The sequence below is a fragment of the Pyrgilauda ruficollis genome, unplaced genomic scaffold (assembly GCF_017590135.1).
Source record: "Pyrgilauda ruficollis isolate IOZ18807 unplaced genomic scaffold, ASM1759013v1 scaffold168, whole genome shotgun sequence".
Lineage (NCBI taxonomy): Eukaryota > Metazoa > Chordata > Aves > Passeriformes > Passeridae > Pyrgilauda > Pyrgilauda ruficollis.
In genome coordinates this window covers 582,607-606,472 of record NW_024515653.1, presented here as the reverse complement: position 1 = coordinate 606,472, position 23,866 = coordinate 582,607, and the positions used below count along the sequence as shown (strand labels likewise).

At 50.7% G+C, this 23,866-nt stretch overlaps 1 protein-coding gene across 2 annotated transcripts in view; it reads right to left on the bottom strand.

Annotated features, from left to right (window-relative positions):
• ATP2A3 (ATPase sarcoplasmic/endoplasmic reticulum Ca2+ transporting 3) overlaps positions 1–22,941 on the bottom strand; it is a 58,447-nt gene extending 35,506 nt beyond the window's left edge. For both annotated transcript variants that reach the window (XM_041463596.1, XM_041463597.1), the window contains exon 1: positions 22,709–22,941. In XM_041463596.1, the coding sequence (XP_041319530.1) occupies positions 22,709–22,826 (118 nt within the window). In that variant the 5' untranslated portion in view covers positions 22,827–22,941. The remainder of the gene's footprint in view (positions 1–22,708) is intronic.
• Positions 22,942–23,866: the final 925 nt, after the last annotated feature.

Sequence of the window (23,866 nt, the reverse complement as noted above, 5' to 3'; positions counted from 1 at the left end):
CTGGGAATCAAGGACACCTCACTGCCTCAGGCTCTGAGAAACGTAAACAAAAGTGATTTGGGGGGAACAAACTTGGGGTAAATTACTTCATTACCTGAAGCTGTAATTGGAAGATTAATCCCCAATAAGCAAATGGACCAAACCTATAAAAATATGAAAACCTCTGAATCACTGTCCATTTTGGGTGTAGCCCCTGGAGGGCTTCATCTGCCCTAAATGTACCTGAAGGGCCTTCAATAAATAAAAATAAACTGCTTTTTATTCTCTTAATTATGTCTGGCCTCTGTTTTCAGGTAGTCCCAACAAGGCATCAATGCTCAAACCCTGATACCCTCCAAGGGAATGCTCCTGCTCCTGGGCAGCAAGGGGTGTGCTGGCCCTGCTGGGGCAAGGTTGGGCCCAAGACTGTAAGGTCCTCACCCAGGGAGGGCTCAGGAGTGAACCCCCTGATTTTGGTGGCTCATGGGTGCTTGTCTCCACTTGCCCCCATTAGAATCCCAGAGTGGGTTGGTTTGAAAGGGACCTTAAAGCCCATCTGGTTCCACCCCTGCCATGGGCAGGGACACTTTCCACCAGACCAGGGTGCTCCAAGCCCCATCCAGCCTGGTGTTGGACACTTCCAGAGATGGGCCAGCCACAGCTTTCCAGGGTAACCTGTGCCAGGCCCTCCTCATCCTCACAGGGAAGAATTCCTTCCCAATGTCCCACCTAACCATACTCTCTGTCAGTAGGAAGCCATTCCTCTTGTCTTGTCGCTCCATCTGTTTTCCAAAGGCCCTCTCCAGCTCTCTTGTTGCCCTTTTAGGCACTGGTAGAGACTCTGAGATCTCCCCAGAGCCTTCTCCTCTCCCCAGATCTCTCAGGGTACTTCTGCACCCCATGGAGATGAGAAACAGGGGACAGCTCTGGGTTTATTCTTAGACTCAATGAACTTAGAGGTGTTTTCCACCCTAAACAGTTCTATGATAAAACAAGATGTTTCTCCACTCCTTGTGTTTCTGGGAGGGGATAAGGGACCAGGTAAGTCCAAGAGGAACCAGCCTGAGGCAGACGCTGATGCCCCACCACTATGGCTGTCTCCAAACACCCCCAGCGTGGAGCTCTAAGTGAAAGCAGGAAGTGAAACCTGCTCATCTGTTTTCCATCACATATTTTCATTCAGAGGAATGAAAAAACCCCCAACCAAACCTACCTTCACTAAACCAACCAGTGAAAACAAGAAGCCTGAATGTGCTCATGTTTCAAACTGTACCAGGTCCTCAGTCCTCACAGACACACCCAGCATGAGCTGTTTTAAACCTACATTCCCCCTGGGTCAGGCTGCTCTGATCCCCTGCCACTGTGAGACACAGATCAGTACACAATGCCTATAATTATTTTTATAGCATAAAACAAAATTAATCTTGGAGCACCTTTAGTGTTTCAACTCACTCTACAGAGCGTGTCAGAGCAAAGTGGCTCTTGTCCTCTCACAGCTAGCTCCTCTCCACCCCCAGCTTCCTCTCCCCAGCCCAGAGAGCCTCCAAAATTAAAAGTAGAAGAGATCTGTTGCTGCTATTTCCATCCAGACTCCACTTTAAAGGGTGCAAGCGTTCAGGGTAAGAGAGCTGAGGGCAGGCAGGTGCCCTGGGGGAGGCAGCTGGGGGTCCCACAGGTCTTGGCTCAGCCGGGGTGCCCCAGGGTGACTTTCCACCCTGAGCAGCCACCTGGAACACCACGGTGCTCTCAGTGCTTGTCCCACACTGTGTTTGCATGAAGAGTGGCAGCAGCACCGTTCACAGAGCTGGGACTTTGCATGAGACCTTGCTGAAGCACGAGAAGGGGTTTCTGTGAACTCAGGAAACACGTGCCCCGGGCCAGGCAGCTGAAACCCTGCGGTGGCACAGTGACACTGCCGTCGCTGTCACCAAACCTCAAAGGCAGCAATGCTGCTGCAAGCACCTCCCAAACCCCCAAGTTTGAGTACAGTGATAACCAGGCAGCTCCTGCTGTCAGTGACTCCTTGCACCACTCTTCAAGTGGCAGCTCAGCACCAAACATCCAGAGAAAAAGGGCAGAAAGTCACAATAAGCCCATATCTTTGGGTGTGAACTGATGAAAACACACAGGAAAACAGAAAAGTTTGGGGCTGGAGCTTCTCCCTGACACATCCGAAGTCTCTCTAGAAATAAGAGGGTTTGCTACTCCCCAAGCCCCAAGTTCTGTGTGAGGCAGCCCCATGGCACCAGCAGTGCTGCCATGTCCCATCCTGCAGGGAAACCCACCACAGGCAGGGAACCAGGAAAATCCCAAATCTGTCATTCCCCGGGAACAACATGGTGAGTGCAAACAGGCTGAAATGGAAACTCCCGGCTGGCACCTGAATATCCCCTTTCTTTGAAGGGTGGCTCAGCACAGAAATCCAACCCTGGGCACGAGCTCCCAGCCAGAACACAAATGCAGTGACACCACCACGAGTGGAAAGTGGTAATGGTGGCTCAGAGAATCCCAAAATGGGTCACCCACATGCACCATAAATATCCAGCTTCCCCAGCTGAGCAGTCCCATCACAGGACCTGCAGCTTGTGGACACTTCTGTGGTTCCTCTGCTCCTGCTCTTCTGCATGGCAGCTTTGGAGAGCAGAGCCAAGAAAGTGGAGATATCCCAACAGCTGCTTTTTCCTGTGTGCCAAGTGAGGTTTGCTTACACCAGCAACAGCCACTCATTCAGAACTACTTCAAAAGGCACCAGAAAGATAAAATAAACAAGATACAACCCCTCTCCCATGGCAAACACCACTGCTTTGCTGTTCCTGTCATTCCCCAGCGTTCATCCCTGCTCCAGCCGTGCCCTGCACTTTGCAAAAGCCCAGAACCCTTCTGGCTGGGGGATCCACTGCCCCAAAACTGAGCAAATTCAGTCAAATTAAGCAAATTCAGATGTCACAGGGCCATTTCCACCAGCAAAAGAGCACTGTCCCCTCTGGGTTAAGGCACCACCACCACCTCTGAGGGCTTTGCCTGGCAGGGACACATCCACAGCTCCAGGGACTGCTGAGCATTTGCAACTTGCTCTGAGCTTGTCACATCGTGACATCTCTCCTCGCTGTGCCATCACATCTGTGGTGATGTTCAGCCCATACCAGGCTGCAAAATATCCACAGAAGATGCTCTAAGGGTGTACAAGGAGCCCAGGCACGCTGGGCAGACGTGGGGCTGGCGTCGGGCTATTTTAGCAGGAGGTTAATCTCCAGCTCCTGCCAACTCAAACAGGGCTGGCAGCCCACGGGCTGGCGCCTGCAGCATGGCAGGGCACGGCAATCAGGTGATGAAAAGGTAAATAAACAGCGGTGCCACCCACGAGCACAGGCACAGGCGGCTGCCCCAGGGCTCGGTGACAGCCCCGTGTCCCCGGGGGGACCCGGCCAAAGCAAACACACACCGGGACAGGGTGGCACTGGGGGTGCTTCAGGGAAATGTTCGAGTTTCTCCTGCTGTAACAGGAGCAAAAAATCCCTGGAGCACATCCCTGCAGCAGCTGGGATGTTTCTCCATCCTGCACTAAGGTGCTGCATCCCACTCTGCTTTGGGGAAAGTGAGGAACAAGGTGACACTCTCAGAGGCCAGCACATGGCAAAGCAACCCCTGGTGCACATTCCAGGTTTGCACAGCAGCAAACATCCTGAAATTCCATTTTCCCTCACCATTTCAGGAGCTTCCCTTGGATAAAATCAGATTTCCCTCATGGGAAACCCTTCTGCCCCCAAATGATGTGGGAAGAGCATGATGCCCTCTGGGAGAATAATGATGAGCATCATGTCCAGGCCCAGCTTTCTGCTCTAAATAACTTAATTCAAGCTATATTTCTATGTTGTAATCACTTTTTTTCCCCCCTGCCTTTAATATATTTTCTCCTATGCAGGGAAGGGGAAATGGATGCGCAAAATAAGGGATGCATCCAATTCCTTTGGACTTTGCTGACAGGCAGTAAAGTAGTAGTGAAAAGGGCAAGGAAACCCTAAAACAACCCCAGCTGAGAGAGCAGCTCCTGTCCTGTGACATAAAGCAGGAGCCCAGGCAGGGCTGCTCTGGGATCCTTCCACCATCCCACAAGACAGCAGGCAGGATAAACTGTTATTTTAACTGGCTGCCTTTCCCAGGGCCGGCTGCATGGGAAGGCTCCCATCCTGCAGGGATGTCTGCTCTGCCTCACCCTGCTGACAGCCAGCACTGCACACCTCCACTCCCCAAAACTGCTGGACTGCACGGGCAGCACAGGCTTTGCTGGGGTGTTTTAACTCACACTCAGCCCATAAATCCCAGCCGAGGATGGAGAGTGGGGCTGCTCCTCATCCTCGAGGTGAGAAGTGTGAAAAGCAGCGTTTGGGAGAGGTGTGCCTGGGTGCTTCAGCGTTATCTGCGATGCAAACACCCAAAGCCTAATGGTGCTAATGCTCCCAGAGGACAAAACGCAGTGAATCGAGTGCCTGGCAGTGTATGACTTAACTCACCCACACCACTTGCCTTTCTGCACAGCTCCCGAGCACCACAGCATCCCCGGAGCCCTGCAGTGTGCCAGGGCAGGAGGTGGCTCTGCTCGGGCAGGGTGGCACCCTCAGGGTGCAGCTAAAGGGACCCTGCCTGCTTCAGCCTCTGCCCCCACATCCCCACATGCTACTGCACCAGGGTGGGGGCACACACACCTGGCCTGGGTTGACTATGTGATGCTTTTATCCCCGATCGTCTTGTTCTGTTTATGCTGAATAATAAGTTTTGCACCTTTAACACTTGTTCCAGAGAGTGCGGGGGGAGGAAGAAGCGCGCAGTTTGTTTTCAGACACTGCACTCGCTCCTCCACATTCCTGCTGTTGTTGTCTGCAGAGGGACAGACAGCGGGACAGAGCTCTCCTTTGCTTTTTAGTTAGTTTTTACTTAGCTGAGGCAGAGAAGTTCCCTGGACTGTGGTTTTTCTCTTTCTTGGAGCTGTTCAAACCTGCTCTAGCCTGAACACCGGCAGAGCACCGGCAGCTCCGCCTGCGGCCGGGCCGGGCCTGGGCCGCGGCATTCCCAGCCAGCAGGGCCTGATCGGAGACTGAGTGAGCCCAGCTGCAGCCCGGGGAGGGGACTTGGAGTTTGTCATCTCCTTTGGAGCAGCAAGAGGTTTTATTGTTTAATATTGTTTAGGGTTTATTGTTTAATAAGCAGGTTTTTTTCCACTTTTCTCCAAGGAGGTATTTTCTCCCGAACCGGTTGTGGGGAGGGGCCGATTGAATCTGCTTTTCTAGAGGAGCCCCTTTGGGGGTTCTCTCCCAAATTTGCCCTGAACCAGGACAACCCAAAGCTCGCTTAGCCTTTCACCAGAAAAGCCCCAAAGGTTAAACCCCACCAGGCAAGCAGCCACCCGAGACCAGCAGGGCCAGGGGCTGTCCCGGGGCACCCCCTTGGCACGGGGGTCACTGAGCCCGACCACCCATGCAGGGAAACCCCAGCCCCGGCGGGCACAGCTGCAGTGAGAGCGTGCGAGCCCCAGGCCTGCAGCCAGCAGCATTCCCAGCTGTGCTGAGCCTCTGCCGCCCAGGGAGCACAGGAAATAACCCAGCACTAAAAACCACCTCAGGGGTGCAGGCACAGCACTGGGGCACAGAATCACAGACTGGTTTGGGTTGGAAGGGACCTTAAAGAACATCCTGTTCCAACCCCCTGCTTTGGGCAGGGACACCCTCAACCATCCCAGGTTGCTCCAAGCCCTGTCCAAGCTGGCTAGAACACTTCCAGGGATGGGGCATCCATCCCCATCCTTGGGGGATGCCACAGCCAAGCCAAGCCCTGCTTTGTACCACAACTGGGTACAATCCCAGAGGATTCAGCCCTTCCCCTGCCCTCCACCACCCCAAGGAGCTGGTCCCAAAGCCACAGGTGGTTTCCTGCTGTGCTTTCCCCTGCAGAGCAGAGGCAGTGGTGGCTCTGGGTGTGCCGTGGGTGGGGAGGCCCTCCAGCCCCAGCACTTATTTGCCTATCGCCTCACAGCTGCTTTTTCCTGTGTGCCAGGTGAGGTTTGCTTACACCAGCAACAGCCACTCATTCAGGGCTGCTTCAAAAGGCATCAGAAAGATAAAATAAACACTATACAACCCCCCTCCCATGGCAAACACCACTGCTTTGCTGTTCCTGTCATTCCCCAGCGTTCATCCCTGCTCCAGCCATGCCCTGCACTTTGCAAAAGCCCAGAACCCTTCTATCCCCATCCTTGGGGGATGCCACAGCCAAGCCAAGCCCTGCTTTGTACCACAACCGGGTACAATCCCAGAGGATTCAGCTCTTCCCCTGCCCTCCACCACCCCAAGGAGCTGGTCCCAAAGCCACAGGTGGTTTCCTGCTGTGCTTTCCCCTGCAGAGCAGAGGCAGTGGTGGCTCTGGGTGTGCCGTGGGTGGGGAGGCCCTCCAGCCCCAGCACTTATTTGCCTATCGCCTCACAGCTGCTTTTTCCTGTGTGCCAGGTGAGGTTTGCTTACACCAGCAACAGCCACTCATTCAGGGCTGCTTCAAAAGGCATCAGAAAGATAAAATAAACAAGATACAACCCCCCTCCCATGGCAAACACCACTGCTTTGCTGTTCCTGTCATTCCCCAGCGTTCATCCCTGCTCCAGCCGTGCCCTGCACTTTGCAAAAGCCCAGAACCCTTCTGGCTGGGGGATCCACTGCCCCAAAAATAAGCAAATTCAAGCCAGCTGGGGAAGGCAGCAGCCCAAGGTGAGTGAGTAGTACATGAGGAAGGATAGCAGAGGTTTAAGGGCCAGAAACATCCTTGCTGTTTTCCAGGCAATGCTTTAGGCTAAAATGATCCAACCGCTTTCCTCACTGGCACCTGGACTCTGTCAATGGCTGGCAAAAAATTCAGCCCCAAAAATTTCTGGTTTGGGTCACAAGGCTTCCTGGGGCAGACAGAGCTCCAGAACAGCTGCTCATCCCACCCTCAAACTCACAGGTGCTGAACCCAGACCAGCACCATCAGTCCCCCCAGGACAGTGAGAGGGTCCCAGTGGAGAACTGGGGGCACCAGGCACACACTGCTCAGTCAAAGGGAAAAGCTGAAAGGTTCATTTGTTCCTTTTTTGGCCAGCTGAGCTGATCTCAGCAGGTCAGGGACTAGGAACTGCAGTTATCCTGGATGTGCCCCCCAAGAGCAGCAAAGCACCAGCAAACTCAGCCCAGTGCTATCTCCTTCTCCCCAGAAAATCAGAAGTGACATCCCCGTGCTGAAGGAGAAGCCACCACCCCCATGCCCCACTGTCCAGGGACAGGGAAACAGGAATGGAGGAGGGAGTGTGGCATCTGACCAACGGTCCAAGAAGCAGTGTGAAATAAATAAGGAAAGCCTCACCCACCCCACTTTAAACTTCCCTTCCTTTATTCCTGGAAATGGCTCATCCCCAAAATGCTGGGCAGCACAAACTTCCCTTCACTGCAGTTCAGGGGGTCCTGGCACAGGGCCATAGACCCTGCCCAGCCCTGAGCATCTTCCTCCCATGCCAGTGAAAAACAAATTGGTTCCCTGCCAATATCCCACCTCTCTTCCTTAATGCCAGGAAAATGAGGACAAAAGATTTTGCTCATTTTGCTCTGAAAAATAAAGCTGCCACCTGGGCTTGGCCCTCCAGTGCCCACGTGGTGTTTGCAAGAATAAAGTCTTGGAGACATTTAAAGGAAAATCCTTAGGGAAATGGGACTTGAAGCCATGTCCCCTCAGCACTGTCCCCATCAGCACCCGCAGCAGATCCCGGGATCGCTCTGGGAGTGGGAGGGAGGGGGAAGGAGGAAACCCGTGGCTCCAGCCAGGGATGGATTATTTGAGCAAACTAAAAGCAGCAGTTTGTTCCCTCCTGCACCAACGCAGTGGAAAGAATTTCCAGCTCCGGCTCCCGGGTGGAAAAGCTAAAAATCTGCATTTAAATAGTAACGGTTTTGGAAAAAGGAGAAAACAAACCCAAAACTCCACAACCACTACAGGAGCTTGAAGAAAATAAAGCTAAAGGTTCCATGAAGTTTTTTAATTTTGGGGTCATGTTGGGTATTTTTTGCTTCTTCCTACCTCTGCTTCAAGCAGACCCTTTCCATAACTGCAGGGAAAGGCAAGGGAGTGACTGTGGCTCATCTGGGAACCTTCTGCCAAAATTACCACAACCCCAACCTCAATATATTCTCTTCTTCCACCCTAGAAATATAATTTTATTTCCTCATTTATCACCCTGAACCTAATTCTTCAGCTAAGTGTTAAGAAAATAGGGAATTTTTGTCCAGTAATATTGTCTCATTGTTCTGGGCTCTGCTGCAGCCCTTGGCTGCTCCCCACATCCCTGGCATGCTCAGCTGCCCCCAGACCCAGCAGAGTGATCAGAGAGCCCCAGCCAGGCAGTGCAGGGGGGATCTGTGCCCCTCCAGGCACACTGAACAAACTTTGGCCACTTGCAGCAGCTCCAACACCCAGTGAGAAAGCCCAACAACATTTTCCAGGCAGTGCTGGGCAGCAGTTTAGGAAACCCAGCACAGGGAGCTGCAGAGGTGCCAGTGCTAGGAGCCCCAGTGATGCTCCTGCTGCCAGGTCAGCTCACAGAGTGCCCAGCACCAGAAAGATTCAAACACTCCAGGGGAGGAACCAAAATTGTGCTGAGCCTTTCAGCTGAATTCTGCAGGAATTGGGAAAGAACAAGGCGGGACCGTGTTTGGGAATTTTTTTTTCTAAAAATCCCAAAGGATTTAAGAAAAATCCTATTTTTCAAAAGAATATTTGAACTAAAAAGACTCCAGGTAAGAAAATGAGACTATGCATTTTTCCAAAGGGATGTATTTGATTCTGGAGGAGAGATGCTGCTCAGAACACAGCAAATGCTGCTGTGCTCCATGGGGGAGAAGCAAAACTGCCTCCCCAAGGACCAGCTCCAATATCCCTTTACACTGAGACAAGCCACTTCCATGAGGCTGTAAGCAACCATTAAGGATATCACATTTGTATGTCTTGGAAAATAAACCAATAAAGAATAAAAATAAGTAAGAAACAGAAAGAATAGATAACATTACAAATGTAACTAAAGTTACTGAAACAGAGGCTCAAACCTGCAGCATCAATTTTAAAAAGGGGGGGGAAAAAAACCAAACAAGAAGAACTACAGGATATTGCTTTTAAATCCAAACTGCATCATTTCCCCTTCCCTGCCAAGACGGGGAACCTGCTCACCCTGACCCCTCCAAAAGCTGATGTTTGTTTTAATTGCTCTCTTTTAATCCATATGTTTTAATCAATTCTGCTGCTGCCTGCAGCCAAGCCCCAGAGCACAAAGTGTGCATTTATGGATCATGAACACCCAGACTGTGAATACTGAGGTGGAAATGTTCCCTGCCCCAAGCTCGAGGCTGAATGAATTCAACTCCATCCTTGATGTGCTGTGGTCTGGAGGGAGTTGGGTTGGAGTCTTTTTTCCATTTGTTTGTTTTCTGGAGGAAATGTTTCTGTCATGGCAAACCCGTGGGGAATATCAAAGTTTGAACATGGCATCCCATCCCAACCCATCTCCCATGATAAATAAAATCAGATAAAATACATCCAGGGTATCTGCAGGGTGATGTATCCCTTAATCCACATGGGTGCTAATGAGCTGCTTTTAACTCAAACTGAGATTATCAGTCATTAATTTATTTTGCAGAACTCCTTGCCCCAGATGACCTGCCTCCACCCCTCCCTTTGCTTTTTCTGGTATCTGTTCTCAGAGAACAGTCTATTTTCAGCAATCCTCTTGGATGGGTTTTCATGGAAAATGAAGTCTACCCGGCCCTTAGTTTGGATTATATCACAAGAAAAAAATTTCTGTAGGATAGAAAGGATCTGTTTTTCTGGATGGGAAAAAGGGGCAAGTTGGACAATTAATGCTTTTCATGGATGAAATCTCTGAGGATCACACATTTCTGTGTAGTTGAAGGAGTTCCTTTCCTGGAATAAGATACTTGGAGATCCTTGGAAATATGAGTCCCTTCTAGGGTTTTTTCATAATTGCCTTTCAAATATACATAATATCTGTGTATGTGACTGTAAAGATGAAATATTACACATATATGTACACATACATGATACCAACATATATTTGTGCATAATGATACAATCTTTTACATATACATATATATATATACACATATACATATATATATGTAGACAGGGAAATCTAAATATATTTGTGTGGAAGAGGGAAAAATAATTTGAATTAGGCTTTATAAACAGAAGAGGAATCCCTGAGTGGATCTGAGCCAGCACTGCAGAGCAGCCCCTTCTCCCGGGTCACTGCAGGAATCCCCTCCGGAGAGGAGCACAGAAGATCTCTGGCTCTCAAAGCGTGGAAAAGCCCAGAAAAACTGCAAAACCCCAAAGAACACCCCAAGGATGACCCGAAGGGAACCCTCTGTGACGGACCAGGAACAGAGCTCCATCACTTCCCCTCTCCCGCCTGCACTGCTGAGCCAGCCTTTTCCATTTTTACTTTTCCACTCACTCCCCACAGGTTCCTTAATTTAGCCCTTCTGTTGACTTGGGAGGTTGCAGAATGGAAAAAGGAAAGTGCAGACAGGCAGGTGAGGTGAGGGGAGGGGTATCCCGACCTCGGCTCGTTCCTGCTGGGCAAGCTCCAGCTGCGCTGGATCCCCGGGGATTCGGGCACGGCGGAGCCCGGGAGCTCAGCTCAGCCCAGCTCAACTCATCTCGGCTCAGCCCAGCTCAGCCCAGCTCAGCCCAGCTCTGTTCAGCTCAGCCCAGCTCAACCCAGCCCAGCTCAGCTCTGTTCAGCTCAGCCCAGCTCAGCTCAGCTCAACCCAGCCCAGCCCAGCTCAACCCAGCTCAGCTCAGCTCAGCCCAGCTCAGCTCAGCTCAGCTCAGCCCAGCTCAGTTCAGATCAGCTTAGCTCAGCTCAGCTCAGCCCAGTTCAGGTCAGCTTAGTTTAGCTCAGCTGAGCCCAGTTCAGTTCAGTTCAGGTCAGCTTAGCTTAGCTCAGCTCAGCCCAGCCCAGCTCAGCTCAGCTCAGCTCAGCTCAGCTCCTCTTCGAGCATGTTATTATTATTAATTATAACTATTTTAAAACCCACCCTGTATAATAAAGCACACATCCAACACAAAAAACCCGGAGCCTTGCATTTGCTCTGAGGACAGCTCTGCAAGCGTTCCAGGGGGTTTCTCCAGAAACACAAAGCTTAGCTCAGCTCAGCTCAGCCCAGTTCAGGTCAGCTTAGTTTAGCTCAGCTGAGCCCAGTTCAGTTCAGTTCAGCCCAGCTCAGCTCCTCTTCGAGCATCTCTGAGCTTTCACTCCCCTTGGCGAAGGAAACAGGAGAGAATCTCCCCCACCCACACAGCCTTCCCAAAAAACAACTGATTTTTATCACCAACCCATGCAAGGAAAACTGTTCCAAACCAGAAAAAGAAAGATAAAGCAAGCGTTCCAGGGGGTTTCCCCAAAAACAAAAGGGAAAAAAAAAAAAAAAAAAAAAAAAAAAAAAGAAAAAAGAAAAAATGCGTTTTGGCCATTCATCACCCCAGGAGCACACGGAGCAGCTGTGCCACACAGGGAACAGCTTTCCCAGGCAGCCCCGGCACAGCTGGTGGCTTTGGGGACCCGCGGGTGACCGGAGCGCTTTTAGGGACAGAGAGCAGCCAGCGCTGCCCAGCCCAGCCCGGAGTCACTCGCATCCCTTCCCCGCCTCCCCCCGCTTTCAAACACACGGCTGCTTAAATAGCAGGAAACACCCGAAGCAAAAATACCGCGGGCAGGAACCCAGGGGCACAGGGGACACGCAAGAGCAAGGAGCGGATTTCCTCCCCGAAACATCGCACCTCGGACGGGAGCGGGACCTGCCCTGCCCGGGCTGGCCCCGCCTCGGGTGCCTTCCCCCGGCTGCAGGGAGCTGCGGCTCCCACACGGACAGACGGCTTTTATCGCCGCTGCTTGGGTCTCCCCCCATAAAGGGGTCTTGGTTCAAAGGTGTCCCATGGTTACTTGCACATGTTTGTATGGGGGGAGGAATTTTTTTATATGTGTGTGTATATACATACATGCATATATATATATATATATATATATATACACACACACACACACAGAGAGATATAGACACATATATATATGTATATATACACATGTGTATATATATAAAATGTATGCATATATATATATACATATAAAAATATATACTATATATACACTATATATATTATACATATGTGTATATATATACACATACATATACACAGATATATACAGGTGTATATATATAGTAAACATGTATGTGTATATATACTGTATATATATAATATACATATGTATATATACATATATAAAATATATAATATATATTGTATATATATTACATATATGTATATATTCATATATATAGCATATATATACTGTGTATAGATATACATATATACTGTATACTGTGTGTGTATAGATATACTGTATATATATTTTATATATGTATGTATATGTACATATGTATAAAATACATACTATATGTACTGTATATATTATATATGTGTGTATGCATGTATATATGCATATATAAAAATATATTATATATATACTGCATATACATTATATATATGTGTATATATATACATCTGTAAAAATATATATACTATTTATATAATATATATATAGTATCAGTGGGTTAATAAGTGACATTAGTTGGTTATCAAATAAAACACATATATATGCAATCCCAAATGGGAAACGACATACATATATAAAATCTCAAACAGGAGATATATATATATGTATAGATATAAAAATCTCAGATTGGACATATGTTACTCTCAAATGGAGCACATGAGTAGTCTCAAATGGGACACACATATACAATCTCAAATGAAGAACATGTATGTAAAATCTCAAATGGGATATATAAGTGTATATATAATCTCAAGTGGGTTCAGGTAGGACCAGAGGGTACAAAGCCAGGACCTGCATCAGCACATCCAGCAGACTGCTGAGCATTTACATTTTAGGAGGATTTTGATAATCAGAGCAGTGACACAGGTTTAGGACTATAGATTTGGACTTTAACAAGAGCTACAACACTTCAGCTTTCAGCCATCCCAGGTCACAAACTGATGCCACCACATGTCCCGAGTGTCCAGGGATGTGTTGGACCAGGCAGCACACGGGCAGATGGGATCACCACCAAACCACAGCCTGACCTCAGGCTCGCCACCTCTGCGGGTGAGAAAGAGAAAAGGGTTTTATAGAGTGAAAACGAGCAGCCAAACCTCAAAAACCGGGAGGTTCCCACGGCAAACCAGCAAATGCTTGTTAGAGACACGAGGTTAATCGCTGGCAAGGATTAATTCAGCATCTCAATGGACTCAGATGTGACCCTTCTTTCGGGAGATGACTGTCTCGACTGAGGCCAGTCATGGAGAGGACCATCAGCATGAATCCTGGTGGAATTAGGAGCCTGCTGTGCAGCTGTGTCCTGGCAGGCAGCACTGCAGCCCTGCAGCCCTGCCTGCCAGGGGTTAACCGCCCACGGAGCAGCCTCCGGTGCACGCTCACGTCATGGAAATACTGGAGTAACCACAATTTTCTCTGCTGCTGTTTGGCTCCAGTTTTTTCAACATTTCTACACTTCCAGCCCAGATCTCTGCTACCTGTTTTCCAGCGAGGTAACTGGTACTAACAGCAGCTCCACTGAGCACTGGGCATTTTTCTTTTTTAATATAGGTTATTGATATACTTTCTACTTCCAGTGCTACCAACACTGAAATACAAAAGAAAAAAAGATTATGAGTAACAATACTACCCCAAAAATTATCATATGCAGAATAATAAACAGGCTGCAGGATTGGTGCTTTCTGAGTTTTCATCGTGTTAATATTGCACTGGGTAGGACTGAAGCCCCAGACAACTCTGTCCTGCTGCCACCCAGAGTGGCCACAGGCCCCTTCTCCTCCATCCATCCCTCCCACCCATCCCAGTGCCCTCAGCATCAGCTGTTTCTCCTGCCCAAGGTGCTCCAGCTGAGCAGGAGGGGCTGCCTGCATCCTTCACTGCAGCTGAGATGCCATGGGAGGTCATCCATGTGTGGTACATGAGAACCAGAGGAAGGGAAAAAAGGAGGGTGAAAAGCAAAAAAAAGGAAAAAATATTTAAAAAGCAAGCAGAAAAACCCAACATTCTTCTGATAATCATGTATTTTTACCTTGTAACTGAGACCATGAGGGCCAGCAGTGCCAGGAAACATCACCCTGCTCAGCTCCCGGTCCACATCCCACTCCCAGTGCCTCTCCTCCCCTTTTCCAGCCCATTACTGCCCTAACCCACATCCCAGCAGCCAGCCCAGGAGAAAACAGCCTGCAGCCCCACTGCTCCTGATCAGTAGAGAGAAGCAAGGGGCTGGGCAGGGAGCACTGCCTCAGTGCCCTGATGGACTTCTGCCATCGAAAATAGTGAGCAGGAATTCTAGAGCACCCTTGTGCAATGCCAGCGCCCACAAGTCCAGCATTACCTGCCCAAAGAGGTTTGTTATTCTGCTTTTAATGCCCTAATCCCCCATGGAATACAGCCCAGGTGTTGCTCTTAACTTCTCAGTCCTTCTTTCAACAGTCCTGAAAACATTAACGGGGATGGAGCATCCACTGGCCCCCAGGTGAGCTCGATGGACCAAGAGAAGGGTTTTGAGGCTGGTCCAGCCTCAGCAATGCCTCACAGGGAGGAGCCCCTTCCCCAGGAGTGTGGCAGCAGCAGCTGGGAAAAAGGCACAGGATGCAAACACTCAGCATCTGGCTCATAGCTTACAAAAAACAACCCTAAAAACCTCCCAACAATATTTTGGAGGGGTATCAGCATCCCAACTGACTCTGCAAGCGCTGTGTGTGGGAGAAAAATCAAAGCTGGCTCCTCCAGAGGTTTGAGCATACAAAAAAGCATCAAACCACCTCATTTTGCAGGGCTATGAAAACAGAAGCACCTCGGGGCTGCCAGCAGCCCTGTAAGGTTCCTGATGCCCTTTGGTGGCCAGTTCAGATCCCTGATGCAGATCACTCAGCATCAGCTGTTTCTCCTGCCCAAGGTGCTCCAGCTGAGCAGGAGGGGCTGCCTGCATCCTTCACTGCAGCTGAGATGCCATGGGAGGTCATCCATGTGTGGTACATGAGAACCAGAGGAAGGGAAAAAAGGAGGGTGAAAAGCAAAAAAAAGGAAAAAATATTTAAAAAGCAAGCAGAAAAACCCAACATTCTTCTGATAATCATGTATTTTTACCTTGTAACTGAGACCATGAGGGCCAGCAGTGCCAGGAAACATCACCCTGCTCAGCTCCCGGTCCACATCCCACTCCCAGTGCCTCTCCTCCCCTTTTCCAGCCCATTACTGCCCTAACCCACATCCCAGCAGCCAGCCCAGGAGAAAACAGCCTGCAGCCCCACTGCTCCTGATCAGCAGAGAGAAGCAAGGGGCTGGGCAGGGAGCACTGCCTCAGTGCCCTGATGGACTTCTGCCATCGAAAATAGTGAGCAGGAATTCTAGAGCACCCTTGTGCAATGCCAGCGCCCACAAGTCCAGCATTACCTGCCCAAAGAGGTTTGTTATTCTGCTTTTAATGCCCTAATCCCCCATGGAATACAGCCCAGGTGTTGCTCTTAACTTCTCAGTCCTTCTTTCAACAGTCCTGAAAACATTAACGGGGATGGAGCATCCACTGGCCCCCAGGTGAGCTCGATGGACCAAGAGAAGGGTTTTGAGGCTGGTCCAGCCTCAGCAATGCCTCACAGGGAGGAGCCCCTTCCCCAGGAGTGTGGCAGCACCAGCTGGGAAAAAGGCACAGGATGCAAACACTCAGCATCTGGCTCATAGCTTACAAAAAAATAACTCTAAAAACCCCCCAGCAATATTTTGGAGGGGTATCAGCATCCCAACTGACTCTGCAAGCGCTGTGTGTGGGAGAAAAATCAAAGCTGGCTCCTCCAGAGGTTTGAGCATACAAAAAAGCATCAAACCACCTCATTTTGCAGGGCTATGAAAACAGAAGCACCTCGGGGCTGCCAGCAGCCCTGTAAGGTTCCTGATGCCCTTTGGTGGCCAGTTCAGATCCCTGATGCAGATCACAGGAACGCTGCTCTCCGGGGAGGTTTTGTGCAGAGAGGATCAGCCGTGGTCTTGAGAGCTGCACAGGGCAGCTGCCACCACCAGAAACAGCAACCACCTGCTTTAAGTCACTTGAAGTCTCCCTTGCTCAGCCCAGAGCCTTGCTCAGTCCTGCTTTGTGCCAGCATTTGCACCCCAGCCCCTCTTCAGGGATGTGCCATGGGGTCCATGCCAGAAGCATCACCTGGGCTGTGGCTGTGCCAGGACAGAGCCAACCCACAGCCAGGAGCCTCCTGTTCTCTCACCATCCCTTCTGCAGGAGCAGATCAAAAGCAGAGTGAAAAGGCAGCAGCTTGGATGCTTCTCAAAAATTAAAATTCTCCTTGGGAGGAAGAAAGCAATAGCAACAGCAGGCACGGAGTGAGGCTTTTTACTCAAGAAAAATGGGTTTGAGGGAAGCTTTAGAAAGGGAAACCTACTTGCAAAATAAATATCAATAGGATTTTTCACGGATTTACCCTGGGGGGAGATGACCACAGAAATAGAACACTTCAAATCAGATCTGGAGGTAAGAAAAGGCTTAAAACATGCAGGAAGACCAATGGTGCTGAAATGGCAAAGAGCAGAGATGTGACTTTGTGATGATGGCAAGTATGGCTCTAGGATGGCCATAAACTCCTGGCTGGAGTAGGGACTTCAAAAGAGACACCTGAATTACTGGGGAAAAGAATTACCCTGGGAGAAGGGGGGTATTTTGCTGCAAATGGTGTTTTTGGAGGACACGTTCCAGCCCCTTACTGGAAGCACCACATCCCAGGCCAGCATCTGGGCATCCACAGTGCATCCAGCTCCTCTTAAATCAGTGTTTTGTAGCACCAGCTCTACCACCCTCAGCTTTAAAACCAGCAATGAAATAAAAATATTCATGAAATAACACTTGTGCCACAAGGCAGACCAACCCCAGGGGTAAACACAAGACCTGCAGGCACAATCCCTTCTCCCACAGCAGAGTTTCTGTGTCTTATGGCCCTGCAAACCTTTCTTCCCTGGTTCCTGCAGCATTTAGACAGCAGACGTCAGTTTTTCTGAACCTTGCTCTTGATTCACAGTGTTTTTTAAAGGTAGGTGTGAATGCAGGTAACCTCAGAGGATGGCACAGAGATGAAAATCCCAAGTTTCCCCGTCAATTACGAAAACTTTGTGTAGTCTCTCCCCAAATTTGAAGGCACTCACAAGGTTTGAATGCCTCAGCATGTCTCCTCAGGGAAAGGATTTGGAGGAGGAGAAAAAAAAAAAAGCCCCAACCCGTAGCATGTTTATGAATCAGACTGTTCAGCGTGTGTTTCGGGGGTGGGAAAGGTGGGCGATGCACAGAGGAACAGAGCGCAGAGTTTGATGAGTCAGAAAATGCTGCTTTTCCTCTTCTTGCTGCCACCTCAAATACTTCAGCATGAAATAGAAATTTTATTTCTTTTTTTTTTTGCTTTTTATTATTGTCAAGAGAGAGCTGGAGCATAACCTTGGCTCGTTAGCAACCGCCAGCAGCTAATTCAACGTCAAGCCCCGCGCCGCAGGCGGAGTACACGCAGACATGCGTGTGCCGACGGATGCACACACACATCCCGGGAAAAGGGTGCAAATAAAGCATGTACCTGCGGTGTTTCTAGCAAAACAGGGGCTCAGATGTGTGCTTGTGCCTTGAGAACGAGCCTTGGTGGGTTTGAGGAGAGGAGCAGCACAGCCCAGGCTGGATTTGGGCTCGGGGATGTCTCCTCCTCCCGCCCAGGCAGGCTCAGCACACGCGTAGGAAAACACACACAAAGATTTGGGGATCCTGAGTGAGGCTTGCAGAGACACAGGGAGGTGTGGTGGGAAAAACAAGCAAATTTGCTGGTGGGCTTTGAGCTGAAGCTGGCTTGAATAACACTTAGACACAGCTACATTGCACCTGCAGCAAGGCATGGGATCTGCAGAGCGTGGGGTACCACGGCGGGGTCACCCCCGGAGCAGGGCAGGAAAGAAGAGGATGGGTGAGCCCCAAGGAGGGTGGATAGGCAGGATGGTCCTGCCCAGCTGAGTTTCCAACCACAGCAGGGCTTCTGCTTCAGAGTCAGAGGAGATGAAACACAAGATGAGATAAGCACCCCTATGCTGAAGCCTGGAGTTTGACTCTGCTGACATTCACAGCCCATTTAGGTTACCGATGGAGCAAATAAAATTATGCATACACATTAATGCCAGCAATATCCTGCCTGAAATGTATGCTCATTTACACTCAGAAATCCATTTAGAAGAGATAAATCAGAGCTATATTTAAAACAGAAAAATCACTTGTCTGTCCACAAACCAACTCCTGTTTACATCTGTTGTTCCCTGGCAAAAATCAAATAATTTCAAGGGAAATTGTGCTCCTGATTTTACATTTAGGAAGGGTGAATGCCCGTACCCTCCTGCTCAGTCTGTTATAAAATAACAGTTGTGCATTTGGTTTTTGTTTGTTTGGGGTTTTTTTAAAGTTTTGTGATCTAAAAACAACCTGTTGAGCTTGGAGCTGGTGGATGGGATGAGGTATAGGGAAGCACCTGCCAGGCACATGTGACACATCCAAAGCATTTATTAATTTAAATTGACTTGGGAGATTCAGAATTGCCATGGTGAGACCTAAGTGTTCTGTGGCTTCTCCAGTTTCCTTGGCACATGAAAGGCCATGCTGACAGCATTGATGACAGAGCTGAAACGAGAACACAAGCTCTTCCTGATGGAGAAATATCTTCTTCCACTCCAGTAATCTGTACCACACTGCTTGGATCCCCAGCCACGAGCTGGAGATAACACATAATCAGTATTGCTCTCTGCTTCCTCCTGCAAATGTGTTTGTGAGCCCTGGATCTGAAAAAAACAATTTTAAGCTCCAAAAGAACACCGCCCCCAAAAAATAAAATAATTTTATATCAGTCACACCAATGATGGCTGCTTCTCACTTAACGTCAGAGCTCGTTGCAGCTCGTATTTTTTTAAATGCAATAAAAAAGCAGCAGCCAGCAGCTCTCTGAAGCATGTCAGGAGGCAGTTTTTCAGAAAGATGATGTATTTTAGATTGTGATTCACGACCACACTGGCAGTTTGGAGTTCAAGATTAGAAGGAAATGAATGAATGTGAGACAGGAGGGTGCGAAAATGAAAGTAGCTGGAGCTTAAGGCCTGCTCTGCACTTCGAGCCTCACAAGATTTTTCTTCCCCTTCTGTGCGAGCTCAAACAAGTCACCAAACTGCCCCACACTTCTGCTGCTAGAGTTTAATTTAAACCTAAACTGAAATGCAGTTTAACACAGCCCATCTCCAAGCCCAGCTCGTTGTCCCAAGCTGCTCCCTTGTGGCATCCTCACCCCAAGCAGCTCTCCCAAACAGGACACTCAAGGGTCACCCAGCACAGCCAAGCTGCCTGCTGCCACAACACAACCTGCAAGTTCTCACCATGCTGGAAAAAAACCCCACTTTTTGCTTAAAACTAAGGTTTTAAACCAAGAAAACCACACACTACGCAGAATTGCCATGGTGAGACCTAAGTGTTCTGTGGCTTCTCCAGTTTCCTTGGCACATGAAAGGCCATGCTGACAGCACTGATGACAGAGCTGAAACGAGAACACAAGCTCTTCCTGATGGAGAAATATCTTCTTCCACTCCAGTAATCTGTACCACACTGCTTGGATCCCCAGCCACGAGCTGGAGATAACACATAATCAGTATTGCTCTCTGCTTCCTCCTGCAAATGTGTTTGTGAGCCCTGGATCTGAAAAAAACAATTTTAAGCTCCAAAAGAACACCGCCCCCAAAAAATAAAATAATTTTATATCAGTCACACCAATGATGGCTGCTTCTCACTTAACGTCAGAGCTCGTTGCAGCTCGTATTTTTTTAAATGCAATAAAAAAGCAGCAGCCAGCAGCTCTCTGAAGCATGTCAGGAGGCAGTTTTTCAGAAAGATGATGTATTTTAGATTGTGATTCACGACCACACTGGCAGTTTGGAGTTCAAGATTAGAAGGAAATGAATGAATGTGAGACAGGAGGGTGCGAAAATGAAAGTAGCTGGAGCTTAAGGCCTGCTCTGCACTTCGAGCCTCACAAGATTTTTCTTCCCCTTCTGTGCGAGCTCAAACAAGTCACCAAACTGCCCCACACTTCTGCTGCTAGAGTTTAATTTAAACCTAAACTGAAATGCAGTTTAACACAGCCCATCTCCAAGCCCAGCTCGTTGTCCCAAGCTGCTCCCTTGTGGCATCCTCACCCCAAGCAGCTCTCCCAAACAGGACACTCAAGGGTCACCCAGCACAGCCAAGCTGCCTGCTGCCACAACACAACCTGCAAGTTCTCACCATGCTGGAAAAAAACCCCACTTTTTGCTTAAAACTAAGGTTTTAAACCAAGAAAACCACACAGGTCCCTATCTGCATGGTTTTAAGTTGTTGTAAACTATGTCTCATTTGCACCATGAGAAAAATATAAATACTGCTCAGAAATTGCAGAAGTTCTGAATTCTTAAAGACCTTGGACCACATTTCACTGAGGGTTGAACTGCCCACATCACTGCTCTCAACATTCAGGCACATCACAGCGAGCTGTGCAGTACAGGAGCTGCAGAGCTGTGCTTGGAAGGTGAAAGACACAGGACACCCCAAAGTCAGCAGCTCCTGTGAACAAGAGCCCATGAGAAACCCAGTGCTGGAGAGCATGGGAAACAAAACTGCCAAGAGAGGAGAGCACAGAGCCACTGCTTGCAAGAGGAGGAAGCAGAAAGAAAAAAAATTAAAGGCAAACTAATTGCCACCACTAACCCTTTGCTCTGCACCTACGTCACAGCTTTGAGCTCCCTTTGTCAAGGCAGAGCCCGGTGCCACTGAGCAGCCAACGTGCCTGACTCAGTGATGATGATTCACTTGGGCAAACAGCAGAGGGACAAAGCCACCAGGAGCCCCACAGTGGTGATGCCCATCGGTGGCACCCTGCTGCACAGCACACACCACCCCTCATGCTCCTGTGGGGCCAGGGCATGGCACAGAAACTGGCTGCAGTTATACCCTGAAATCAGACCAGCCGCCTGTTTGATAAGGATGTATTTTGTGTTAAGGATGAATTTTGCCTTCAGCCCCCAAAGCAGAAGGGCTCCTCCCAGTTAAGCAGACAGGTCCCCAGCTGCCCCTCTCCAAAATAAGCCTAACAGGAGCAGTTGTGATGCTCCATGGCAAGAGCTCCCAAGCGCAGCCCTGACCATGCTGGCCCAGGAATGAAGCTGAAGCTGCCTGGGACAGGGAGCACGGGTGGGATGGGGGGCCCTGAGCACAGCTCAGCACAGGACAGCTGCTCACAGGGCTGGAGGAGTCACAGCCCTCTGATCTCACCTAACAAACAGAAATGCAGCCCTCCCAAAAAACTGAAATATGAACAGCAATCCTGCCAGCATCTACTCAGGCTTCCCTCAGCCTCATCCGTGAGGATCAAGCAAAAAGCAGATGCAACAAGCTCCAGTCCAGGAGAGAGTTTACACACTGATCTCCTTGCAGAAGTTTGAGAAGGGACTCACTGCTCCAAAGCACTGGAGCAAACCACCCTAACCCCTCCTGCTTCCTATGCAGAGTTCACGACCCACCTCAGTCACGGCATGAACAAAGCCCCCCTAAAATCACCCGGGGAGGTCCAGACACCCCAGCCAGCCCCTCCTGGGCACACGGAACACTTTCAAAACACACGTTTACAAATTCCCCTTCTCAGTCCTGTGAAGATGCCCAGCGGCTCGCAGAGGGTCCCCCGGGTCAGTGTGACACCGGCAGGGCCGGGACACGGACGGTGTCCCCACCACCGCCCCCTGCCCCAGCAGCACCCGCAGCCAGGGCTGCGGTAGGGGCGAGCGAATCCCCCACAGGACGCCTCTCACGGCTGTTTTGGGGTTCCCTCTGTCACCCGCGGGCAATGAGAGCTTCCCCTCTTTCCTTCCTGGTAACGAGATATCGCTGTCCCTCCCCGCTTTCTGTCGCTCCGCCAGCGGAATTAACACCCCGCTAATTGCCGACGTTCCTGGCCGCTCGAACCCGCAGGAATTAGCCTTTAATTAAAGCCGATAAATATTGCCCTGATCAACAGGTGTCCCGCGGCACATCCCCACCGATCCTCCGCACAGCCGGGGCCGGGAGGATGCTCCGGGGGGACCCATGGCAGCACCCCGGACCCTTCCGGTACCGGCGGGGAGGATCCCGGTCCACATCCCCATCCCGCTGGGGGGATCCCGGTCCACATCCCCATCCCGCTGGGGGGATCCCGGTCCACATCCCCATCCCGCTGGGGGGATCCCGGTCCACATTCCCATCCCGGCGGGGGGGATCCCGGTCACATCCCCATCCCGGCGGGGACGATCCCGGTCACATCCCCATCCCGCTGGGGGGGGATCCCGGTCACATCCCCATCCCTCTGGGGGGGGATCCCGGTCCACACCCCCATCCCGGTCCCGGTGCCGGTCGGGAGGGTGCCGATGGAGGGTCCCGGGCGGGATGCCGGTGTCCCGTTAGCGCTGCCCCATCCCACCCCCGCCCCGCATCCCACGGCGATCCCGTCGCGCCGCACTGACCATTGGGGCCGTACTTCTCCCGGTTGCGGCGGACCTGCTCCGGGCTGAGCCCGCAGCTCTCGCTGACCCCGAAGCGGCGGAGCACGTCGAGCACGGGGATGCTGTGCGCCGCCTCCATGCCCCGGCCCGGGGGTGCTGGCCGGGGGCGCAGGAGGCACACGGGGCGCCGCTCGCACGGCGATGCCTCGGCACCTCTCCGCCCGCCCCGGCACCGGGCCCGCCCCGGCACCGCCCCGGCACCGCCCCGCTCCGCTCCCCGCGCCGCTCCCCGCCTCCCCCGGGGCCAGCGCCGCCCCCTCGGCAGCCCCGGCCCCGCGGGACCCCCGCGCTGCGGCACCGTCCCCGCTGCCGCCCGGAGCAGGGCTGGAAGGGGCCGTAAAGGTCATCTCGTGCCACCCCCCGCATGGCAGGGACAGCTTCCACTGTCCCGGGCTGCTCCAAGCCCTGTCCAGCCTGGCCTTGGGAACTTCAGGGATCCAGGGGCAGCCCCTGTGCCAGGCCATCCCCACCCTCACAGGGAAGAATTTCCTCCTTATATCTAATCTAAATCTCGCCTTCTTCAGCTTAAAGCCATTCCCCCTTGTCCTGTTGCTCCAGGCCCTTGTCCCAAGTCCCTCTCCAGCTCTCTTGGAGCCCCTTTAGGCACTGCACAGGGCTCTAGGGTCCCTCTGGAGCCTTCTCTTCTCCAGGCTGAACAGCCCAGCTCTCTCAGCCTGTTGGTGTTTTGTCAGATTTCCAGGCTGAGAAGTGGGCAGGCTTGTGGGCAGTGGAAACAGTCCAGAGGAAATAGCTGTGTCTTAAGAAGTTAAGAGGAGAGGTAAAGTTTCCATAACAAAAATAATATTAAAAATATCAGGAGCAATAGAAGGAGGTGGGAATGCTGCATGGGTGCAGCTCAGTGGGGTCTAAGGGGGCTGCCTAAGAGTGATGCTCCCTGGGTGCCCTCCAGCACCCTACTTGCAGCTGGAAGCTGAGCATGCCCCAACCCCCCTCCTACTCTGCTGGAAGCACAGCAGTTCCAAGCCCACTGACTTTGGTGGAATCAGGATTATCACTGTTTGATAGCAGCAGGAGCCCTGGAATTACAAATACCTGCCTGACACTTGTGGAAACCACTGACACTGTTCCCATCAATGCACTGTGTCCAGAGAGAGGCAG